Here is a 16,935-nt window from a genome sequence, read left to right as displayed (position 1 = left end):
CTTCACTCATGATCAGTAAACACACTGCCTGTATCACAGATCAGTGCCTGCCTCTTCTTACCAGCCCCATCTAAAGTTCAGGCTGCTGTTGATAAACTGCAAAACAATGCCCAAATAATCTTGTCATTTAGTACTGTGATGTAGTCTCTAAACAGCAGCTTACTCACTTCCCTTCTCTCCTTGAAGGAGATGCTTTAAAAAGTGTAATTTTAATTATTTCAGTTAGGTTAAGAAGACCATAACCTGTGGGAAATGTAGTTTTGTTAATGATCATCATACAGCAAGTAAGCCTGAATACTAAAATAGATACTAAAACATATACAGTTCTTTAAGTAATATTTTCATAGTTTTATTTAGTAGATACTACTACCACACAAAATGCACACACTGTGTGCCTTAGGCAAGAGCTGTCACATAGGAAGCACTGAACATCTCTCTTCCACAATGTAGCCCAGTATCACTGTTTGACAATGCCCCAGAGTGACCATTCAGGAAATCCACAACTCACACCAGCTGCTTGACTGCATGCCTCACCCTGTGCCCACAGGCTTGTGCTCCCACTGGAAAGGAGATTTAAAAAGCTCCTGATCCCAGCAGGTATTTGCATAATTCCTCTCCCACTGGGAGAGATATTTAGCAGTGGCTCCCACTCAGCAGGAACTGGATGTCCTGCTCATCCTCTGGCTGTTCAGGTAGTGTAAGGCATCTTGTCCCACTTCCTCCACCTTCAGGCACAGCAGGCTTGGACGAGGCCCTACTTGTGACACGAACTCCATTTCACCACAGCGAAAATTCCGCAGCTGCAGGGGAGCTGCAGGGGAAGGATACAACAGGTAACAACTCAGTACAGGGCTCTGGCTCTGCTCTAGCCCACAGCTGCAGAAGCTGCTGGGGGAGGAAAGGTCTTGCAGCAGCTGCTAAACCTCAAAGGACAGCATGATGAACGATTCTAGCATATAGGTAGATGAATGCATTTTGTCAGTACCCCTCTAAACTTGGAGGAAACAGACATTCTACACTGAAACGCTGTGAACTATGTGCTCACAGAGCTGATGCACTGAGTTTTGTACCCTCTATCAGTATTAGCATCCTGCCTTTACGGAAGTGTGCATGACAGCCAGAAACAGTCTTCACTGCAGAGCATCCTCTGGTGAGCTTAGCAAATCAGCCCCTGCAGCACCTGGACTCAAATTTAAGTACTAGGTATTTGTGCAAACATTGTGAAGAATTGGTATGAAGAATGTCCCCTTAACACAGCAACTGCATAGTTGTGGGAGCAGGAATTCAAACCTCAGCACTCATGAATTCAAAACATTTCAGTGTTGATTTCCAGGGGAGGATTTCCAGGCCTACTATTGACACTACACGCTGTCCTGTCTGAAGTCAAAACCCACATGATTTAAGAGGTCTGTACAGTAACTCTGGCTGATCAGATTCCTGTCCCAGACAAGGACTGGGAGTCTTTCTCAAGGACAGTTTCATGTTTCTGTGTGAAGTAGAGAAATTAATGTATGTTGTTTTAGCAATTTTCATACTACTTTATTTCTATAGCCATGGGTCTACTAAGACACAACTTAGTTCTGCACTACAGAAATTAAAATTCCAGGAAAATCCTTCGGAGAGCTTGCTTTGTGGTAATGAAGGCACCTCTTCTGCCCCAGCCTCCTCCCTTCCTTCCTACACTAAGTATTAGAAAAGCCAGCAGTTCTTGCTCACCAGGCTGCAGGATCTTGGAGGGCTTCCTGTCTAGGCTGAAATCCAACAGGATAGGCCGACATATGAGAGGACTCCTGCAAAGACTCCTTAGGTAACAAGCAACAAGATCCTTGAGTTCCTCTAGACACTGAGGAAGGAAAGAGTGTGTTGCCAGGGAGTGTTCAGAGGGAGGCAGGGAAGCTCTGGAACACCCAGAGCAAAGGGAAATCCTGCCCAGCAAAGACTTGAGCCCAGCAGACTGTAATTGCTGCTGGAATAACCCACTTACCCCTGTTCCAGGAGCTTCCCCATGCTGAATGCACACACTGCCCCTGCTCCGCACACAGTTCTGCACAGCTTCCCACTCAAGAAGGCTCAGGCCCAGCACTGCTGCCACATGTTCATTCTTGCACAGCACCACAGCTTCACCTGTTCCATCCTCCACCAGCACTCTGTGCAGAGAGCAGGCAGGCTGGGATCAGAGGGAGGGTAAGACAGTGCGTGGCTCCCTCACAAGGGTCACACCCCAGACAACAGCTCTCAGTAAAGAGTTTGTTCGCATCTCAGATGTGGTAACTCCACCTTTGCTATTCTGTCCACATCCCTTCCTTGATATGATATTCCCCCTCCTGTTTGTGGTGTAATTTATCCCCACCTCTTCCCACACCCAACCCCTGCAGCACTTACCGTGCACTGGCTTGCCTCACTCCTGTTTGTGATGGACATGGAGGATTGTGTCGGGTGCACCTCCCCTGAAGGAAGAACAAAGTTACAGCTATGTATAGATGGTGTAAGTGAGAAAGGGAAGGGCCACTGCTTCTTTTAACCCTTCCCTAATTAAGTATGCAAAGGTGTAAAGAATTTCACTGCATTTCCAGGGAGTGTCCTGGAAGAAGTGTAAATGGGGAGGAAGATCTCCTGCTACAAGGTGCCGATCCCCAGTGAACATGAGACAAGCAGAACAATAACAGAGTAGGACTGTCCTCTTCAGTGTCCTCACTCCATCCCCAGTCCTACCTGCCACCCTGCCTGGCATCAGATACATACTTCTAATCAGTTATCACCTTGGTCCCTTTCTAATACTAAAATCCTTCTCAGACACTGGAAAAGAGGGTTTGCAATTAAGATAGGAACTCTCATTTCTTCTACATGGTAGCAAAGGATGTGTGACAGTAAAAAATCTGCAAGACCTCTCACAAATTATGTTTGTGGAAGCTTGAATACCTCTTTGAAGATGCAGCTGCAAAGTGAGCAAATCCATTGCAGGCACACAGTCAGTACACAGGACAAGTGGCATAAAATCCGGGCCTGGGCCAGGTTTTGCAGCTGAGGTCTCAAGCTGGATAGAAACACTAGTGGGGGGGATGAAGCTTCTCCTGCAAGACTAGAAGAAAAAGGAATTTGAGAAGCTTGGAACACAGAAGCCTTTCTTCGGACACTAACACGAGGCCAGACCAAACACTTACCTAGAAGGAAAAGGTAGGTGAGAAGATGGCAGAGATATGATGCTCACACAGCTGGAGGCAATGTATGTGCAATAAACATTATGGAATCTGCAATATGAAAGAGCAGACATCAGAAAGAGCTCACAGTAACCAAACACTGAAGTTTTCTTGGGATGGCTGAACTTCATTTGTAACATGGCAGGAAAATAATTTATGGTAAGGGATTGGGAGACATGAAGGTTTGGACAAGGGAGGAGAAAAATCCAGAGATTAAGAGATGGTTTCAAAGACAGTAAGAGAGATCAGGGCTCTAAAGACAGAAGCACCTTGAGATCTTGCGCTCCAAGTTCTGGAAGAGGAACTTGGCTCCAGGTAGCAAACCCCAGAGATGCTGCAGGTAAGTGGCAGTAATATAAATGTCCATCACAACAGGGGAGCCTGGAGCAGGTGAGACACTGAGCTTCACGCTGTGATCCCTGGACAGCAGAGTCCCTGAGGAGGCACAGAACCACACAAACCATGAACTCACTCAGGCAGCATGGCTGTCACTGAGCTGGGCCTGCTAGATGGACTTTTCCTCCCATCACAGTGAGGCTATCACTGTTTCATCTCCCAGAATTTCTGGGTACTGCATTCCCATTCCCATCCCCATCTCCACATAAACAGTGTGCCGTTTCCAAGCCCTCTGACATGCAACAGAATGCAACATCCTCGTGTACTTCCACTATTCCCAGACACAGCAGCACAGTTAGCCAAGTGCGTTTGCTCTGAAACAGAAAGAAGCAAGAACCAATTTGTTGCTTCTCAACAGGCTGCCACAATCTTACCTTTCTGCTTTGGAAGGCCACGGGCCAAAGGTGGCTTCTCATTCTTGGGAGAGGCACACAAGGTCCTCTCCATGATCTCACCACAGAAAGAAACAAGGGAACCTGTGAAACTGAGAGGAGACCATGATTTTTGTCCTGCCTGAAGACAAAGGGAGTGGAAGAAACCTAACTTCAAGATTGCCACAGAGTAGGGGATTGTTGGTTAAGCCCTGTTTCTGGGGAACCTGCCCTTGAACAACGAGCTACTGGATTGAGGGCAGCTAGATGCAGCCTACCCCTTCCAGGGACAAGAGGCCCTTTACTCTGCTTTCTGCTGTTTCAGGCTCAGCAGTGAAGATGAAGGGTGAGGCATTACAGCCTTCCTATCTGCTAAACTCCTAATTGTTTTTCTGAATTGGAGGAAGAAGCCAAGCAAAGCAAACAGTTTTTCATAAAGCACTGGTAAAAAATCCAGTGTACAAGTATATCATCCCAGACTGAACAGAAAAGCTTCTAATCTTAATATTTATTTGAGCAAGGTACACTTAAATAATCTAAAACCAAAAAAAATCCTATACATTCAGTCTGATTTTCCCTGTTGTGCTTGTTTTCACTTCTGACAGGAATCTGGCAGACACCTTTGGGACTTAGTCCACACCAAAAGCAGCCGAACCATTTTCTAGACACCATTTAGGAGTTTTGTCACCTACAATCCCTCTATCTTCAATAACCAGGATGGGAGAAGTCTGAACTACTTGCACACAGGTTTTCCAAACCATATTCCTAGGATGGACATTTAACAGCAGTTTAATATAGCATTTCCCAATAAAATTACCACAGAGCCATTCCCTAAAACACAGTCACCTGTAATATGGGGCAACCAACATACCTGCTGCTAAGCACTTCTGGAATGGAGGCTGTTCTCTGCTCTGTGCCTGTCAGCATCGACATGGCTGTCAGCTAGAAGTGAGGAAGACACAGCCTCAGATGGGTTGCAGCTCACAGGCATCCCAGCCAGAGCAAAAAAGACAAGCTCTGCATGCTCAGAGCTAGGTCAAGCAACTCATGCTTCCTCTCCAGATGAATTCTGAAGCAGGAAAATGTGAAGCCCAGCAGCAGCCTCTGATGGAACTTGGAGAAGAACCATCTCACAACAATATACTCTGTAGTGATAATTTTCTAGCTAGTGCTGGAGAGATGTGCAAGGAGCCTATGAAAGCCCTGTGCAATAAGCCACCACATACCTGGCGCTCAGGTAGACAGGAGATCCAGGTCTCATGCTCTAAGTGCCAGCTATCTTGGACAAGCAGGCACAATGGGGAGGATGGCCTACTCAGGAACGTTGCTGGCACAGGTGGAAAACAGAGCTTGTCAAACACTTCCAAGTCCTGAGGAAAGAGTGATAAGGCAAGACAGAAGACTATTAGAAGGAAGGAGATAAAAGTTATATTGGGAAAAAGTGAAGAACAATGATTTACAGAACAAAAAAACAAAAACAAAACCACTGAACTCAAAGCTCTGAGAATTTTAATCAAACACAGAACGAAATCAGTTTCTTGGAAAGACAGAAGGAAATTCCAAACCTCAAAAACAGCTTAGTCACCCTCTGACTGACATGCAGTTCAGTAAAAGTGTCCAAGAGAGTACAGCAGGACAACTTCTCTCTTACCGAGCAGCAGGGCACAACAAAGCGATACAGTCCATCCACGTGCAGGAATGGAAACCATCGCAGAGACTTCCCCATAAAGAGCAGAAGTGCCTGCTGGGGGGAAGGGACAAGAGAGATGGTGATGAGCACTATTAGGTATGGAATGAAAAATACAGTAAAGAGAGAGCAAGCCCAGCCTAGAGGATGTCTTGATTGAGAAGGAAGATTAGCAGTACCAAGAGCAAGAGAAGGCAGATGCATTTACAGGAATATGACAGAGAGGAGATGAAACTTGCTTGGGGTGAGAGAAGGAATTTGTCAGCACAAACACACAACTGTACCCAACAGAAAAAATACTTTCCCACTGATACTAAATTACCACAAAGGCTCACTAAGGAGCCAGCTCCCAGACTTATCAAGCCACACCCCAAAGCTGCCTCACTTCTTGCTGCATCACACCCTCTTTTCCATCACAGCCAGTCTCCTCCAGCTCTAATAGATTCCCAATTTCTCCAGGGTGGCTCCAGAGCCGTGGTCTGCCCAGCCACAGCACAGTGGCTTGGAAACTGCACTGCAGCTCCTTTGTTTCCTTCGCTTCTTCCGTGGGGAGTTGGTAATTGCGCAACATGAGCCCCTCCTTCTGGGTAACCAAGAACAGGTGAGATACACAACCCATTGTTCTGGTGCTGCTCTGGTCCCCCTGACAGTTCCCATCTCTGCCAGTATCTGCCTTGGGATCCTCCAATTTCAGCATTTTTGCTGCTGGGGTTTCCAGCTCAGATGTTGTGCTGCTGTCTTTCTTCTTCCTCAAAGAGGAGCTGTTTCCACTCCTAAGGCCTTTCTGGATTTGTCCTTCAGCAGCATGGAGAACCTGGACATCCTCAAAGTAGAACTGCACATAGACACTGAAATGACAAATGGTAACAGTGAAACTTCCTGTTCCTGACACGTGGCTGTCCAAAACAAATGCTTATCTGGGAAGAACATATCCGGTGAGTGCCCCACAGGTACTCAGCAGGAGCAGTGGGAAAGACTGAAGCAGAGGGCAGCTCCCAGGCTGCATATACTCTGAACAAAAGGGAGATGGTGGCTTTGTTGCTGAGAAAGAGCTAATTTTATCCAAATAGCAAAGAACAGTTGCTTTAGCACTGAAATGCTGTGTTGGTAAGAAAGCTTACCATAGTCCAAAATACTCATGGAACAGGAAGTGATGATTTACCTGAATAAAGGGACTCACCTAGCTTTTTTCTCTCTCACATGCTTCACATTTTCTAGGTGTTCCCAGGAGGGAAAATCAGTCTTAAGGAATCTCTCCACTACAAGCTGGTAGTTTTCCACCTGCAAGAGTGATCCTGCCAACACATCAGAGAAAAGAGCTGAGCTAAATAAAAAGAGATCATAAAACCAGTAAGGTCAATACCCTCATTTTAAAGTCATGAGGTCAGGCAGTGACAGTTCAGCATCTCCACACAACATCTCTTCTCCCTTGTTTTGGAGATGGAAGGCAGAAGAGCAAAAGCTCAGCACTCAAATACAGTTTAGTGGGACATACCTATGAGAGCAGTCTGGGCAAAGGGGCTACCATCCTTACGGGAGATCACACAGGGAAGTGTCCCGCTCTTGTCCTGCAGCTGGAGGGAACTGCTCCTGGAGGAGACCCTCAGAACACCCAAGAGTATCTACAACAGAAAGGAAGCTGCAGAGTATCATACAACTCTGATCTTTGAAAGCTGTAAATCAAAGTGTTTGCAGCAGCAGCTCAAATTCGGTCTGTTTTCAACATGCCACAGTGAGAAAAGCAGTGTCACTCCCTTACAGGAAGAAGAGGCATGCACTGGACAGGATGCTGGAAGGCATGGTGAGAACCAGGAATTCTCAAGGCACAGAGAGGAAAGAGAATGAGGCACTTACCACTCGGGGCTGGAGACTTTCTGCTGAGAGTGTGCAGTAGGACCAAACCAGTCTGCGATTCAGCTCCTGGGTGCCCAAATGCTGTGCCTCCAAGGGGGAAAGCAACTGTGATGGACTGAAGCCTTCCCAGCTCTTCTGTTCTGCCACACGGCAAACTGCAGACAGAGATGGGGCCTGGCATGGAGGGTTCAGAATCAAATACTTTGAACAAAAGAGAGAAAGAACAAATCAGCTGACTTTTTTTCCCCATCAGACAAACAGGAAAGCACTCAAAGAACATCTACTCACTTTCTGCAGGGGACACTGGTGTATTTTTGATAGAATTTCTTTATAAATATCTCTTGCTTCCTCTCTGTCTGGCACCATAGCTTGCAGAAGGGGGACAAGGAACTTTTCAGCAGCTCCAGGATTTTCGTGCATAGAGCTAAGCAGTCGACGGCGCCCAAAGAAACAAGAGAACCTGAAAAAAAGTTATGACCATTAAAAACACAAGCAGTCCTTACATTTTAGTGAGTCTTGAATCTAAGTCAGTGACTCCTTGTGCTTGTTTTGAGTGAATATGCTGTATAGGACAAGAGAGATCAATAAAAAACATGAAGTGATTAAACAACAGAGTATTGAAGGCTGACAGAAATTATGTTGGGCAGACAAGGAACTGGAAAATCCACAGAAATAGACAGAATGGCAAAATCTGAAAACTCAAATGGCCAGAAAAAACAAGTTACATGAAGATAATCTCCCTCTAAGCCACACATATGGATCTCCATGCCTTTTGGATCTCCATCCATGGACTTGATACAATTACTCATGTTAGGTACACTTGGCTTTCTTTCACAGAATGAAAAAAACCCCACAAGTCAGAAAAAAACACGGACTATTCTTATTCCAGTATTTTCCTCATGTACAATTAATTTCGTAAGTTTAGCTTACTGCTTTTGAATGGCTGAAAGTGATCACACTGCCAGCCAAAAATATGACAAAAAGTGAACTCAAATGAAAAGAGATAGCACTCACTGGAACAATTTTTAAGCAGTACCAGGATGAACAATCACATTTAAAGAAAGTGGAATAGAGAATAAAACCTGAAACTTACAGCTAGCATTAATTCCCAAGGCAAAACTGAAACTGTTTTTCTGGTAGCTTGTCATAATTCCACAGTGCCAGTAAAGTACAGGAACACTGAGCAGTTTATAAACTGCTACTTGACTGAGACCAAAATGTATATACTTTAAAGTCCAAGGCAGCAGTGACAGTGATCAGCCATAACTGCTTCAGAACAAACACAGACTTTCACTAACAGAAGCCAGAAGTAAACCTAGAAATTGGCCCACAGCTATCCTGCGAACAGAGTACAGTGTCAGGGAGAGCAGGAAGCCACCATGAAGACTCATAAGTAAGCATGGGTGGGAAAATCTGCCAAGACAGAGACTCTCAAACAAATGACCTCACTCCTGGCAACACTCAGAATATCTCCAAGTGATATGCTGAGCAGCTGCTGCTGCTTCTGTGCACAGACAAAACAAGAGCCTTTATATCAGCTGTGATCTAGTTGTAGCACCAGTTTCCAGCTTCAGCCTCAGTGCCCACCTTGCAAACCAAACCTGCCAAGCAAACCACACTGGCTGGCAGCCACGTCTACAGTGCTTGTGTATTTCAGGACAAAGCATTCCAGGTAGGATTGTGTAAGTAGAATGCTCTGAAGCACTGCAGCTTCCCAAGACCTTTACCTCACCTGCACTTGAAAAATACACCGTCTTTTCTCGTAAGATCAACTGCAAGGTAACAAGTAACTGGACATAATGTGAAATCTGGATAAATGGCTTACTTAGGCCAATAAGCTAGAAGCAATTGCTGCTTGTAGTATCCAAGCACAGTAATTTTGTGATCCTTTGGTCTAAAAGACACCCAGATAACCTACAAAGCACATTTAGGCATTGCCTGACTTCAGAATTGTCCTCACCTCTCCTCAAATGTCTCCATGAGGCTCACCAGCCAGAGGTACAGTGGCATTCCAAGATTGAAGTGGAAGAGCAGCTGTAAGCAGAGATTTCCTGAAGAGATCAGTGGCTGGTAGGGGGTGCTGAGCCTTGAAAAACTCCTCAGCACAACTGTGGTGCTCAGGCAAGCACCGAGTACAGTGAAAGGGAAGGACACCAGAGGCTTCTGCAGGAGGTGGACATCGATGAGCTGGGACACATAGACACAGAGTGTAAGAGAAGAGATAGCCAGTCTGCCACCACTCCCCAGAGTTGTCACCCCACCTTAAATCCTCTCTCTACTGGATTGTCTATAATCAGGCCTGAGGCACCAAGCACAGTTTAGGGAGGAATCAGATAATAATTATATCAACTCCCATGACTGACTACTAGTCTAGTAAGATCTTCAGTTTTATTCCAGATATTTGCTGAAATAACTTCCATGTTCCCGTAGCCTTCTGTTGACCCACACACTCATAAGCCATCCCCAGGGCCTGAGCCTTTTCCACTAAATCCTTCATGACCTTGCAATTCTCAGCTTACCTCCACACAGGCTCCTGGTCGGAGTCCCCTCACAATGTTCAGCATTGGCTGGTAAGCAAGGCACAAGCAGACTTGGTTATCCAGTAAAAAGAGACCAGCTTGGACATTAAGTATTTTGGTGATAAATCCCTAAACAGAAAACAAAAAGAAAAGTAAGAGGACTATAGAAAGTCCCAAAGTATAAGAGACTAACAGGCCTGAGCAGTAAGAAAACAAACTCGTTATGAAAATAATGCTCCTTGCAGGCCAGGAGCTGAAACCCCAGCGCATGAGTGGGTAAAGGCTAAGTCTATGAATCCTTACCACATAGGAGATTATCTTGGACTCTTTAGTTGGTCTTGGCCTCTCTTCTTCAGCCCCCAGCTGCAAGGAGCAACTGAGCTGCTCAGCAGTCTCAAGGGAAGAAGACTGAGTGGATTCTCCTTGCCAAGCACTGTTCAGTGGCTGCTCCCTCACCTGCTCTGCACAGTAGGGCAAAAGGCAGGAAGAAACACTGGTGACGAACGTCGTTTGTCCAGATTTCTTCAGGCTGGACATACTCAGGCCTGTGACTGTGTACCTGTGACCCAGCTGAAGGACATGATGCCACACCAGCTGGCTGGGTTTCTAGAACAGAGAAACCAAAAGCAACATCAGCATCAACTCCAGTGAAAAAAATTCTTCCCAGCCCAAATAATCCCACCCAAAAAAACCCTCTTCCACCCAGAGGATTGCCTCACACTTTTAGCAAAAGGGCTGTATCTGCAAGACATTCAGGGACACTGCAACTGCATGAGAGAGAAGGACTGTATTTCTGCAGGGCATAGAACTAGACTTCTTACATACCTAGACTATTGTACACTGGGTGCAATTAAAAAGATATCATTAGTAAAATGAAGAATAAATCAAATTGGGAAATCAATGGCAAGCTTCAAAGAATTAATCAGCTAGCATATACACAGATCCAGACAGTGAATTTGTGAGCAAAATTCCAGGGACTTACTTGTACCAGTACAGGGACACAAATGGCAGAGGCAAAGCACTTCAGAAACAGAAAGAAGAATGTCTTGTGGTGAACACAAAGGAGAGGCCCGAGTCTGGTCAATTCCCCTGCTACAGTAAGCTTTGATCTTTTCTTACATGGAATCCTAGAAGGAAATTGAAGAGGCAACTGAAATCCAGAGATCAAAGGAAGTTCAAAAGTATCCCAAAAGCAAAATAAACAAATATGCAGCACGTACTTGCTGGGAATAAGCAAAGTAATACGGTCAATCTCTCAGAGAAGTTTTCAAAACAATATTTGGCTGCAAAAGTTGTACTTTATCTTTTCTATACTAAATCCCTTCGACATTTTAGTATTTGAAGACAGAATGAACAGAAGAACAAATTCACACACTCCATGACAGCAGCCAGGTTATTGAAAGCTTTGTCACAAACAAGAAACTAATTGTTGAACTAAAGGAGAAGAAAAAAAATCACAAGCAATTAATCTGCAGAAAACAGAACTCAGATTTGTAGGTCCATGGAACATGACAATGTGGAAGCCCTAAGCCTATAAACAAGAGGCCTGAAAGCAACAATGGAGTCTAACAAACTTGACACAGAGTGAAAGAGCAGCTAACTGAAAGGAGATGAGAGGTGAGAGATATGATATTTCTTGAATCAATCCTGTTTATTGTTTCAAACCTACATTTCAAAAGACTTAAAAAAAGTAATTTTAAAAAAATTTATGTTCGTAATTTTCATTCAGCTCCTACTGGACTTGAATATAACCATCCCACTTACTCTGAACAAAACCATTCTTGATTCCAAAACACCTAAACAATTATCTAACTTTATGACTTTAAAAAAATCCCAACCAGTAGTAGACACTGTAGTACCAGCACCTCACTGTAACATTTTTCTTGTAACATGGAAAATTGGTCAGGTATCAGTCAATAACAAAAGAGCTTTATGTTAAAAGCCTGAGAACACATACTGAAATACGGAAATAGTTCTCTTTTTTAGAAAGGTCCCTTGAGCTAAATCACTGAAGCTTAAAATTACTTTCTAAGAAGCAGATGGACCAAAACAAAAGATAACTAAAAAGAAACTAAAGCACGACAATTAGTGACATTTTATTGCAACTAAATAACACCAAGAATTCTCTACTCAAGAAGATAAAACATGATCTAGCAAGACTTGAAATTATCAGCTTAGTATTTCCATTGGCTCATTTTCACATATTGAAAACTAAAGCACAGTTACTTCTACCAGCTGACATTTCACTGGCACTTTTATCTCAGTAATCTGATAAGAACTTGACTAGTGGCACATACTGACAGCATAATACAATACAGGATTACTGATTACTTTCAGTTATACTTTTGGTTCACTGGAGATTCAAAAAAAAACGTTGTGCTAGTCAAAAGAGTGAATTTTAGCCTCAAAGATGGTTGAATCAACACTGTTCTAATATTCTTTCTATAATTCCAATTACATGTAGAAATACTTAAAATTGGTCTTATTTTTTTCAAATTACAGAATAAAAACTTCCAATAAACTCCCGGGAAAGAGATGATTGTAGAAAAGTGGCTTTGTTGTATAACTTACACTTCCACCACTTGCTGCTATGCTTCCACACATGGCAGAAATAGAATTTGTCTCTTTCTAAGCCAAGCGCTCTTCACGTTACCTGCCAAGCCAGAGCAACAGTGCTATGATGGAGTTGGGCACAGCAGGTTTACCTGGAGGTAAGCAGTGGCTCAGCTGACACTGGGGAGGTGACTGGAATGCTGTAAAGTACTTCCTTGGGGGCATCTACTGGCACTGGATCCACCAGGATTTCCAAGTATCCTGCGGCACTCTGGTCTGTCTGTGGTATATACGACCAGCTTGGGAAGACAAACAGTGACTCCAGCCACTCCAGTTCAAAGTGCAAGAGCTAAACCAAAAGATAACGAGATTGAAGCTTGAGATGACTTTTAGTTTGTTTTCTCAGCACTACTTACAGTGTTCATTATCAATACACCCTTGCATCTGCATCATGAACTCTTGTCCTACTGCCAGGCTTCATCACTAAATGAAAGCAATGTTTCCTGCCCACTCTCTTACCTTACACTGAGAACTTCTGTTCTTCCAGATGCAAATCTGGATCAGACTTGCTGAGTTCTACAGCTAGCACTTCTTGGTTATAGTCACAACCTCACAGAAAGGCAATAATTAATTCACTTTAAGGCTTAGTTATTTTCAGACTATTTTTCTAAAATCCTTGCCTGCTTTATTTGCCCCTGTGCTTTCAGTTAAAAGTTCTTACCAAAACAACTTTTTCCTAGACTTTGTCTCCTTGGAAACCACAACTTCAGTGCTCTGTCATCACCACTCTAGGGGTTCTTTGTTACCTTGACTCCACTTGCAATTACCTTCAGGAGGCATTTAAGTCAACTGTCCTGCAAGCCATTATTTCCTGAAAGTATGTCATCAATGCATCAATGAACACGCAGCACAACTCTCCAGAAAGTTATTCCTGCCCCATTAGTTAGAATTCAGCAGAGTGGGAAGGTCTCCCAGGCCACACTGTACTGTGATGAATTTACCAGAACTGTACTAGCTGTCTCTTTTCCCCATGTCAGTACATTTGATATTTCTTCTCCTAGTAATGGCATATTTCACATATTCTGTCCTCTGCCCAGGACTCGAGCTTGCTGTTTCCCTGCGTGTTACAGAGAGTGTTACTTCCTTCATTAGACTCTGGCAGAACACCTGAAGCCCCTGGTGGTTTGTTACACTGCTCCAGAAGTGGTTATAAACACATAATCCCTCAGACCGAGGACATACCTCACATGGAATTATCCCAGTACTGTCCTTCACGTATAGGCAACCATCTACCAGCTTTTCTTTGTTTTCTTGCCTTCCATCTGTTAAATAGCCAACCAGGATCAGGTAAGTCCTTGGCAAAGTGCTCTGCATGGGTAAAGCACCTTGTCCTTGATGAGACCATTCTTTAAATTCATTAGTGCTCCAGTTCAGGTGGCTGCAGCACGGTATGTGCTGCTGATGCTGCAGGTCAGAGATGGAGATAAAACTGGGGAAAACAAAGAAAAAAAAGTGCAAGAATATAGCTGGCTTTATGAATAACTCAGTTTGCCAAGTACCCTAATATCAACACTGAAAGAGCCAACACAAACTGTTCTCCAGCCTGTGATTTTGGCACTGGTTTCCAGTGAGCTTCACTGACACTTTTAGATTGTGAAACTGGAGCTCTATTCACAATATCCATTTGCTCAGCAGCGGAACATAATCAAATTCAAAGGGTGTGAATTTGAAGAGTTTTGCTTGATTAGTCAAGGATCAAAAGTTCAAACCAAGAAACTAGTGCAGATGAGTGATGGATCTGAATCAGCAATAAATAGTAATTAGATACAGAAAAATTAATCAGAAGACATAAAATTTATGCAGGTATCTATGCTGTGCATTTTGCAAAAAACAAACAAACAAACAAAAAAACAACAAAACAAACAGGGAATTAGTTGAAAATTCCATTAGCTGAAACTGCTCCATCTTCAGAAACAGAGCACCACCAGGAATAATATGGTACCTAGGATACACAAAAGCACAGCGCTGCTCATGTTTTTGCCAAATGTGCTGAGTGCTTTTTGAGAGAAACCAGAACTACAGCAGGACACTAGCTCGTGGTTACCACACACAGAAGCAAACAGACTCTCTCCTTGTGCTCCAGAACTTGGTGCTTAGCTGTGGATGTAGCACACTGCTCACAAACAGATCACTGGCCTCACAGGAGATAAATACCAAGTAACCTTCAACTCTTCTTTATAGATTCTCCTGAATATAAACCAAACTCTGGTTTAAATGTCATAAAATATACAGGAAAAAATATGGCTCAAATGAGATAGATTTAGCTGGTGTGAAGGATCAGCCCCTACGTTTATTAACTATTAGTTAAAGGTCAAAAATACCAAATCAATGCCAGTTAACCTTTTCTCCCTAAACTGGGCATGCCAGAGATTTTAATTCTCCCACAATCTGGAACAAGAAACAGAACCAGACAAGCTAAACTTTCCAGTAGGAAACCTCTCAATAAACTGCATGCTTTTCAAGATGGCGAGCACCCAAAAGCTTTTTATCAACTAAAATATGGACCCTGTTATCCTATTATCCTAGATTCCTTTTTTTTTTTTTTTTTTTAAAGAGCGCACACTCGAATGCTGAGCTCAGCTGGCCAACAGGTAGGCAGACCATGCTCGGGAACATCTTCCTGTGCGGACCAGCAGGGTCCAACCGGGAAGCTGCCGTGATAACTCTGCACAGTGCGGCAGCTCGCTTGGGCGAGAATGCCCCGCTTTGGTTACACGCTCTACTTACCGCAGACGGGGCTTAGTCACACCGCAGGGGCGGCCGGGGGCGCGCCGAGGCCAGAGAAACGCGTGCGGTTACCCCTGTTCGACAACATCCCTCCCACAGCCGGCATCCGGGGCGGGCATCGCGAAGGAACGAGCCTTGCCGAGCTCCCGGATCCGATCCCATCTCATCTCATCCCATCCCATCCCATCCCATCCCCCCCTCTCCTCCCCTCCCCTCCCCTCCCCTCCGTCACCTGTAGGCGAGCGGCAGCGTCCCGCCCCCCGCGTTCCGCAGGCATCGCAGCACCGCCTCCAGCGCTGCTGGCTCCCGCCCGGTCGGACCCGAGAGCGCCCGGCGAACGAAGTCCCGAGCCGCCCGTAGCCAGCGCTGCTCCTGCGGAGGGAAAGGAGAGAAGCGGGGTCTCAGCGGCGGGCGGCGGGGAGGGCGCGGAGCCCCCGAGCTCTACACTCACCGCCGCGCCGGGCGCCGCCATGACGGCCCGCGCCGAGCTCCGCCCCTTCCTTGCCCTCCGTCCAATCGCCGCCGCTCCCCGGCTGTTCCCGCCCCTCCCAGGCGGGGGAGGGGGCGCTGCTCCAGGACGGGGTGGGGTGGCCCTGGGCCGGTGTCAGGCGCTCACCGGCGCCGCTTTACCGCTCCCTTCCGCAAGCGGGCAGGGGAGAGAGAATAAAGCCAAAGGTTCACGGATTGAGGCGGGGTCGGGGGGAGATCACAAATCGATTACCGCCACCGGCAAAGCAGACTGAACTTGGGGATAATAACTGAATTTATTACGAGGAAAATCAGAGCAGGATAATGAGCAGTAAAATAGATCTTAAAAACACCTTTCCCCTTCCGACCCTCCCGCCCCGCAGCGGCGCAGGGAGAGAGGGGATGAAGATTACGGTCAGTTCAGCACACGTTGTTTCTGCCACTGCTCTGGGAGAGAGCGGGTCCTTCCCCTGCTCCAGCACGTCCCTCCCGCCCTCTTCTCCAAGGGGAACCTTTACCGAGGGCAGCGGTTCTTCAGGGCTGTTCCAACATGACCCACTCTTCCACGGGGTGCGTGTAATCCTTCAGGAGCAGCCTGCTCCAGCGAGAGTCCCCACAGGGTCACAAGTCCTACCAGGGAACCTGCTCCGGTATGGGCTCCTTCTCTTCACGGGTCTCCAGGCCTCTGGCAGGAGCCTGCGCGACCACAGGCTTCCCACGGAGTCAAAGCCTTCTTTCGAGCATCCACTTGTTCCAGCATGGGGCTCCTCCATGGGTTATAAGTGGATCTCTGCATCCCCATGGACCTCCTTCGCCATGACTGCAGAGGAATCTTAGCTCTGGTGTCTGGAGCACCTTCTCTGCCTCAGTCTCCGCTGACCTTGGCATCTGTGAAGTTGTTCCTCTCACATGTTCTCGCTCTGCTCTTCTCTGGCTGCAATTACATCTGTGCAATATTTTTTTTTTTTCTTAAAGATGTTATCACAGAGGCATTGCCACCATTTCTGATGGGCTTGGACTTGACCAGCAGTGCATCAATCTTGGAGCCAGCTGGCAGTGTCTCTGCCAGACGTTTAAGAAGTTTCTGGCAGCTTCTCACAGAA

At 45.6% G+C, this 16,935-nt stretch overlaps 1 protein-coding gene across 2 annotated transcripts; it reads right to left on the bottom strand.

Moving 5' to 3' along the window:
- Nucleotides 1-319: 319 nt before the first annotated feature.
- On the bottom strand, nt 320-15,836 carry CTC1 (CST telomere replication complex component 1). 2 transcript variants are annotated; one of them, XM_062515513.1, is made up of 24 exons: nt 15,816-15,836; nt 15,597-15,736; nt 13,820-14,066; nt 12,730-12,926; nt 11,007-11,151; nt 10,328-10,630; nt 10,025-10,153; nt 9,466-9,692; nt 7,794-7,965; nt 7,506-7,706; nt 7,147-7,273; nt 6,832-6,946; nt 6,037-6,499; nt 5,616-5,708; nt 5,191-5,334; nt 4,836-4,906; nt 3,968-4,077; nt 3,467-3,632; nt 3,162-3,248; nt 2,920-3,079; nt 2,383-2,447; nt 1,985-2,147; nt 1,717-1,843; nt 320-811 (listed from the first exon to the last, which is right to left on the bottom strand). In XM_062515513.1, the coding sequence occupies exons 1-24, from the start codon at nt 15,834-15,836 to the stop codon at nt 651-653; spliced, it is 3,834 nt and encodes a 1,277-aa protein (XP_062371497.1). In that variant the 3' UTR covers nt 320-650. The 2 variants fall into 2 exon arrangements, with proteins under 2 accessions (XP_062371497.1, XP_062371498.1); XM_062515514.1 differs by having other exon boundaries at nt 5,616-5,705.
- Between the last annotated feature and the right edge of the window lie 1,099 nt (nt 15,837-16,935).

The sequence above is a fragment of the Cinclus cinclus genome, chromosome 2 (assembly GCF_963662255.1).
Source record: "Cinclus cinclus chromosome 2, bCinCin1.1, whole genome shotgun sequence".
In the NCBI taxonomy this organism is placed as follows: Eukaryota; Metazoa; Chordata; class Aves; order Passeriformes; family Cinclidae; genus Cinclus; species Cinclus cinclus.
This window is presented reverse-complemented; position numbering and strand designations above follow the sequence as displayed.

What these genes read in the sequence shown, in the direction of transcription:
- CTC1 (XM_062515513.1), bottom strand. Translation starts at nt 15,836, where the DNA reads ATGGCGGCGCCCGGCGCGGCG. An exon ending in CTGGGATAATTCCATGTGAG is followed by an intron (nt 12,927 to 13,819) that starts GTATGTCCTCGG and finishes CTTTTGGTTTAG; the next exon opens with CTCTTGCACTTTGAACTGGA. An exon ending in CCAGAAGTGCTTAGCAGCAG is followed by an intron (nt 4,078 to 4,835) that starts GTATGTTGGTTG and finishes GTCTCCTCTCAG; the next exon opens with TTTCACAGGTTCCCTTGTTT.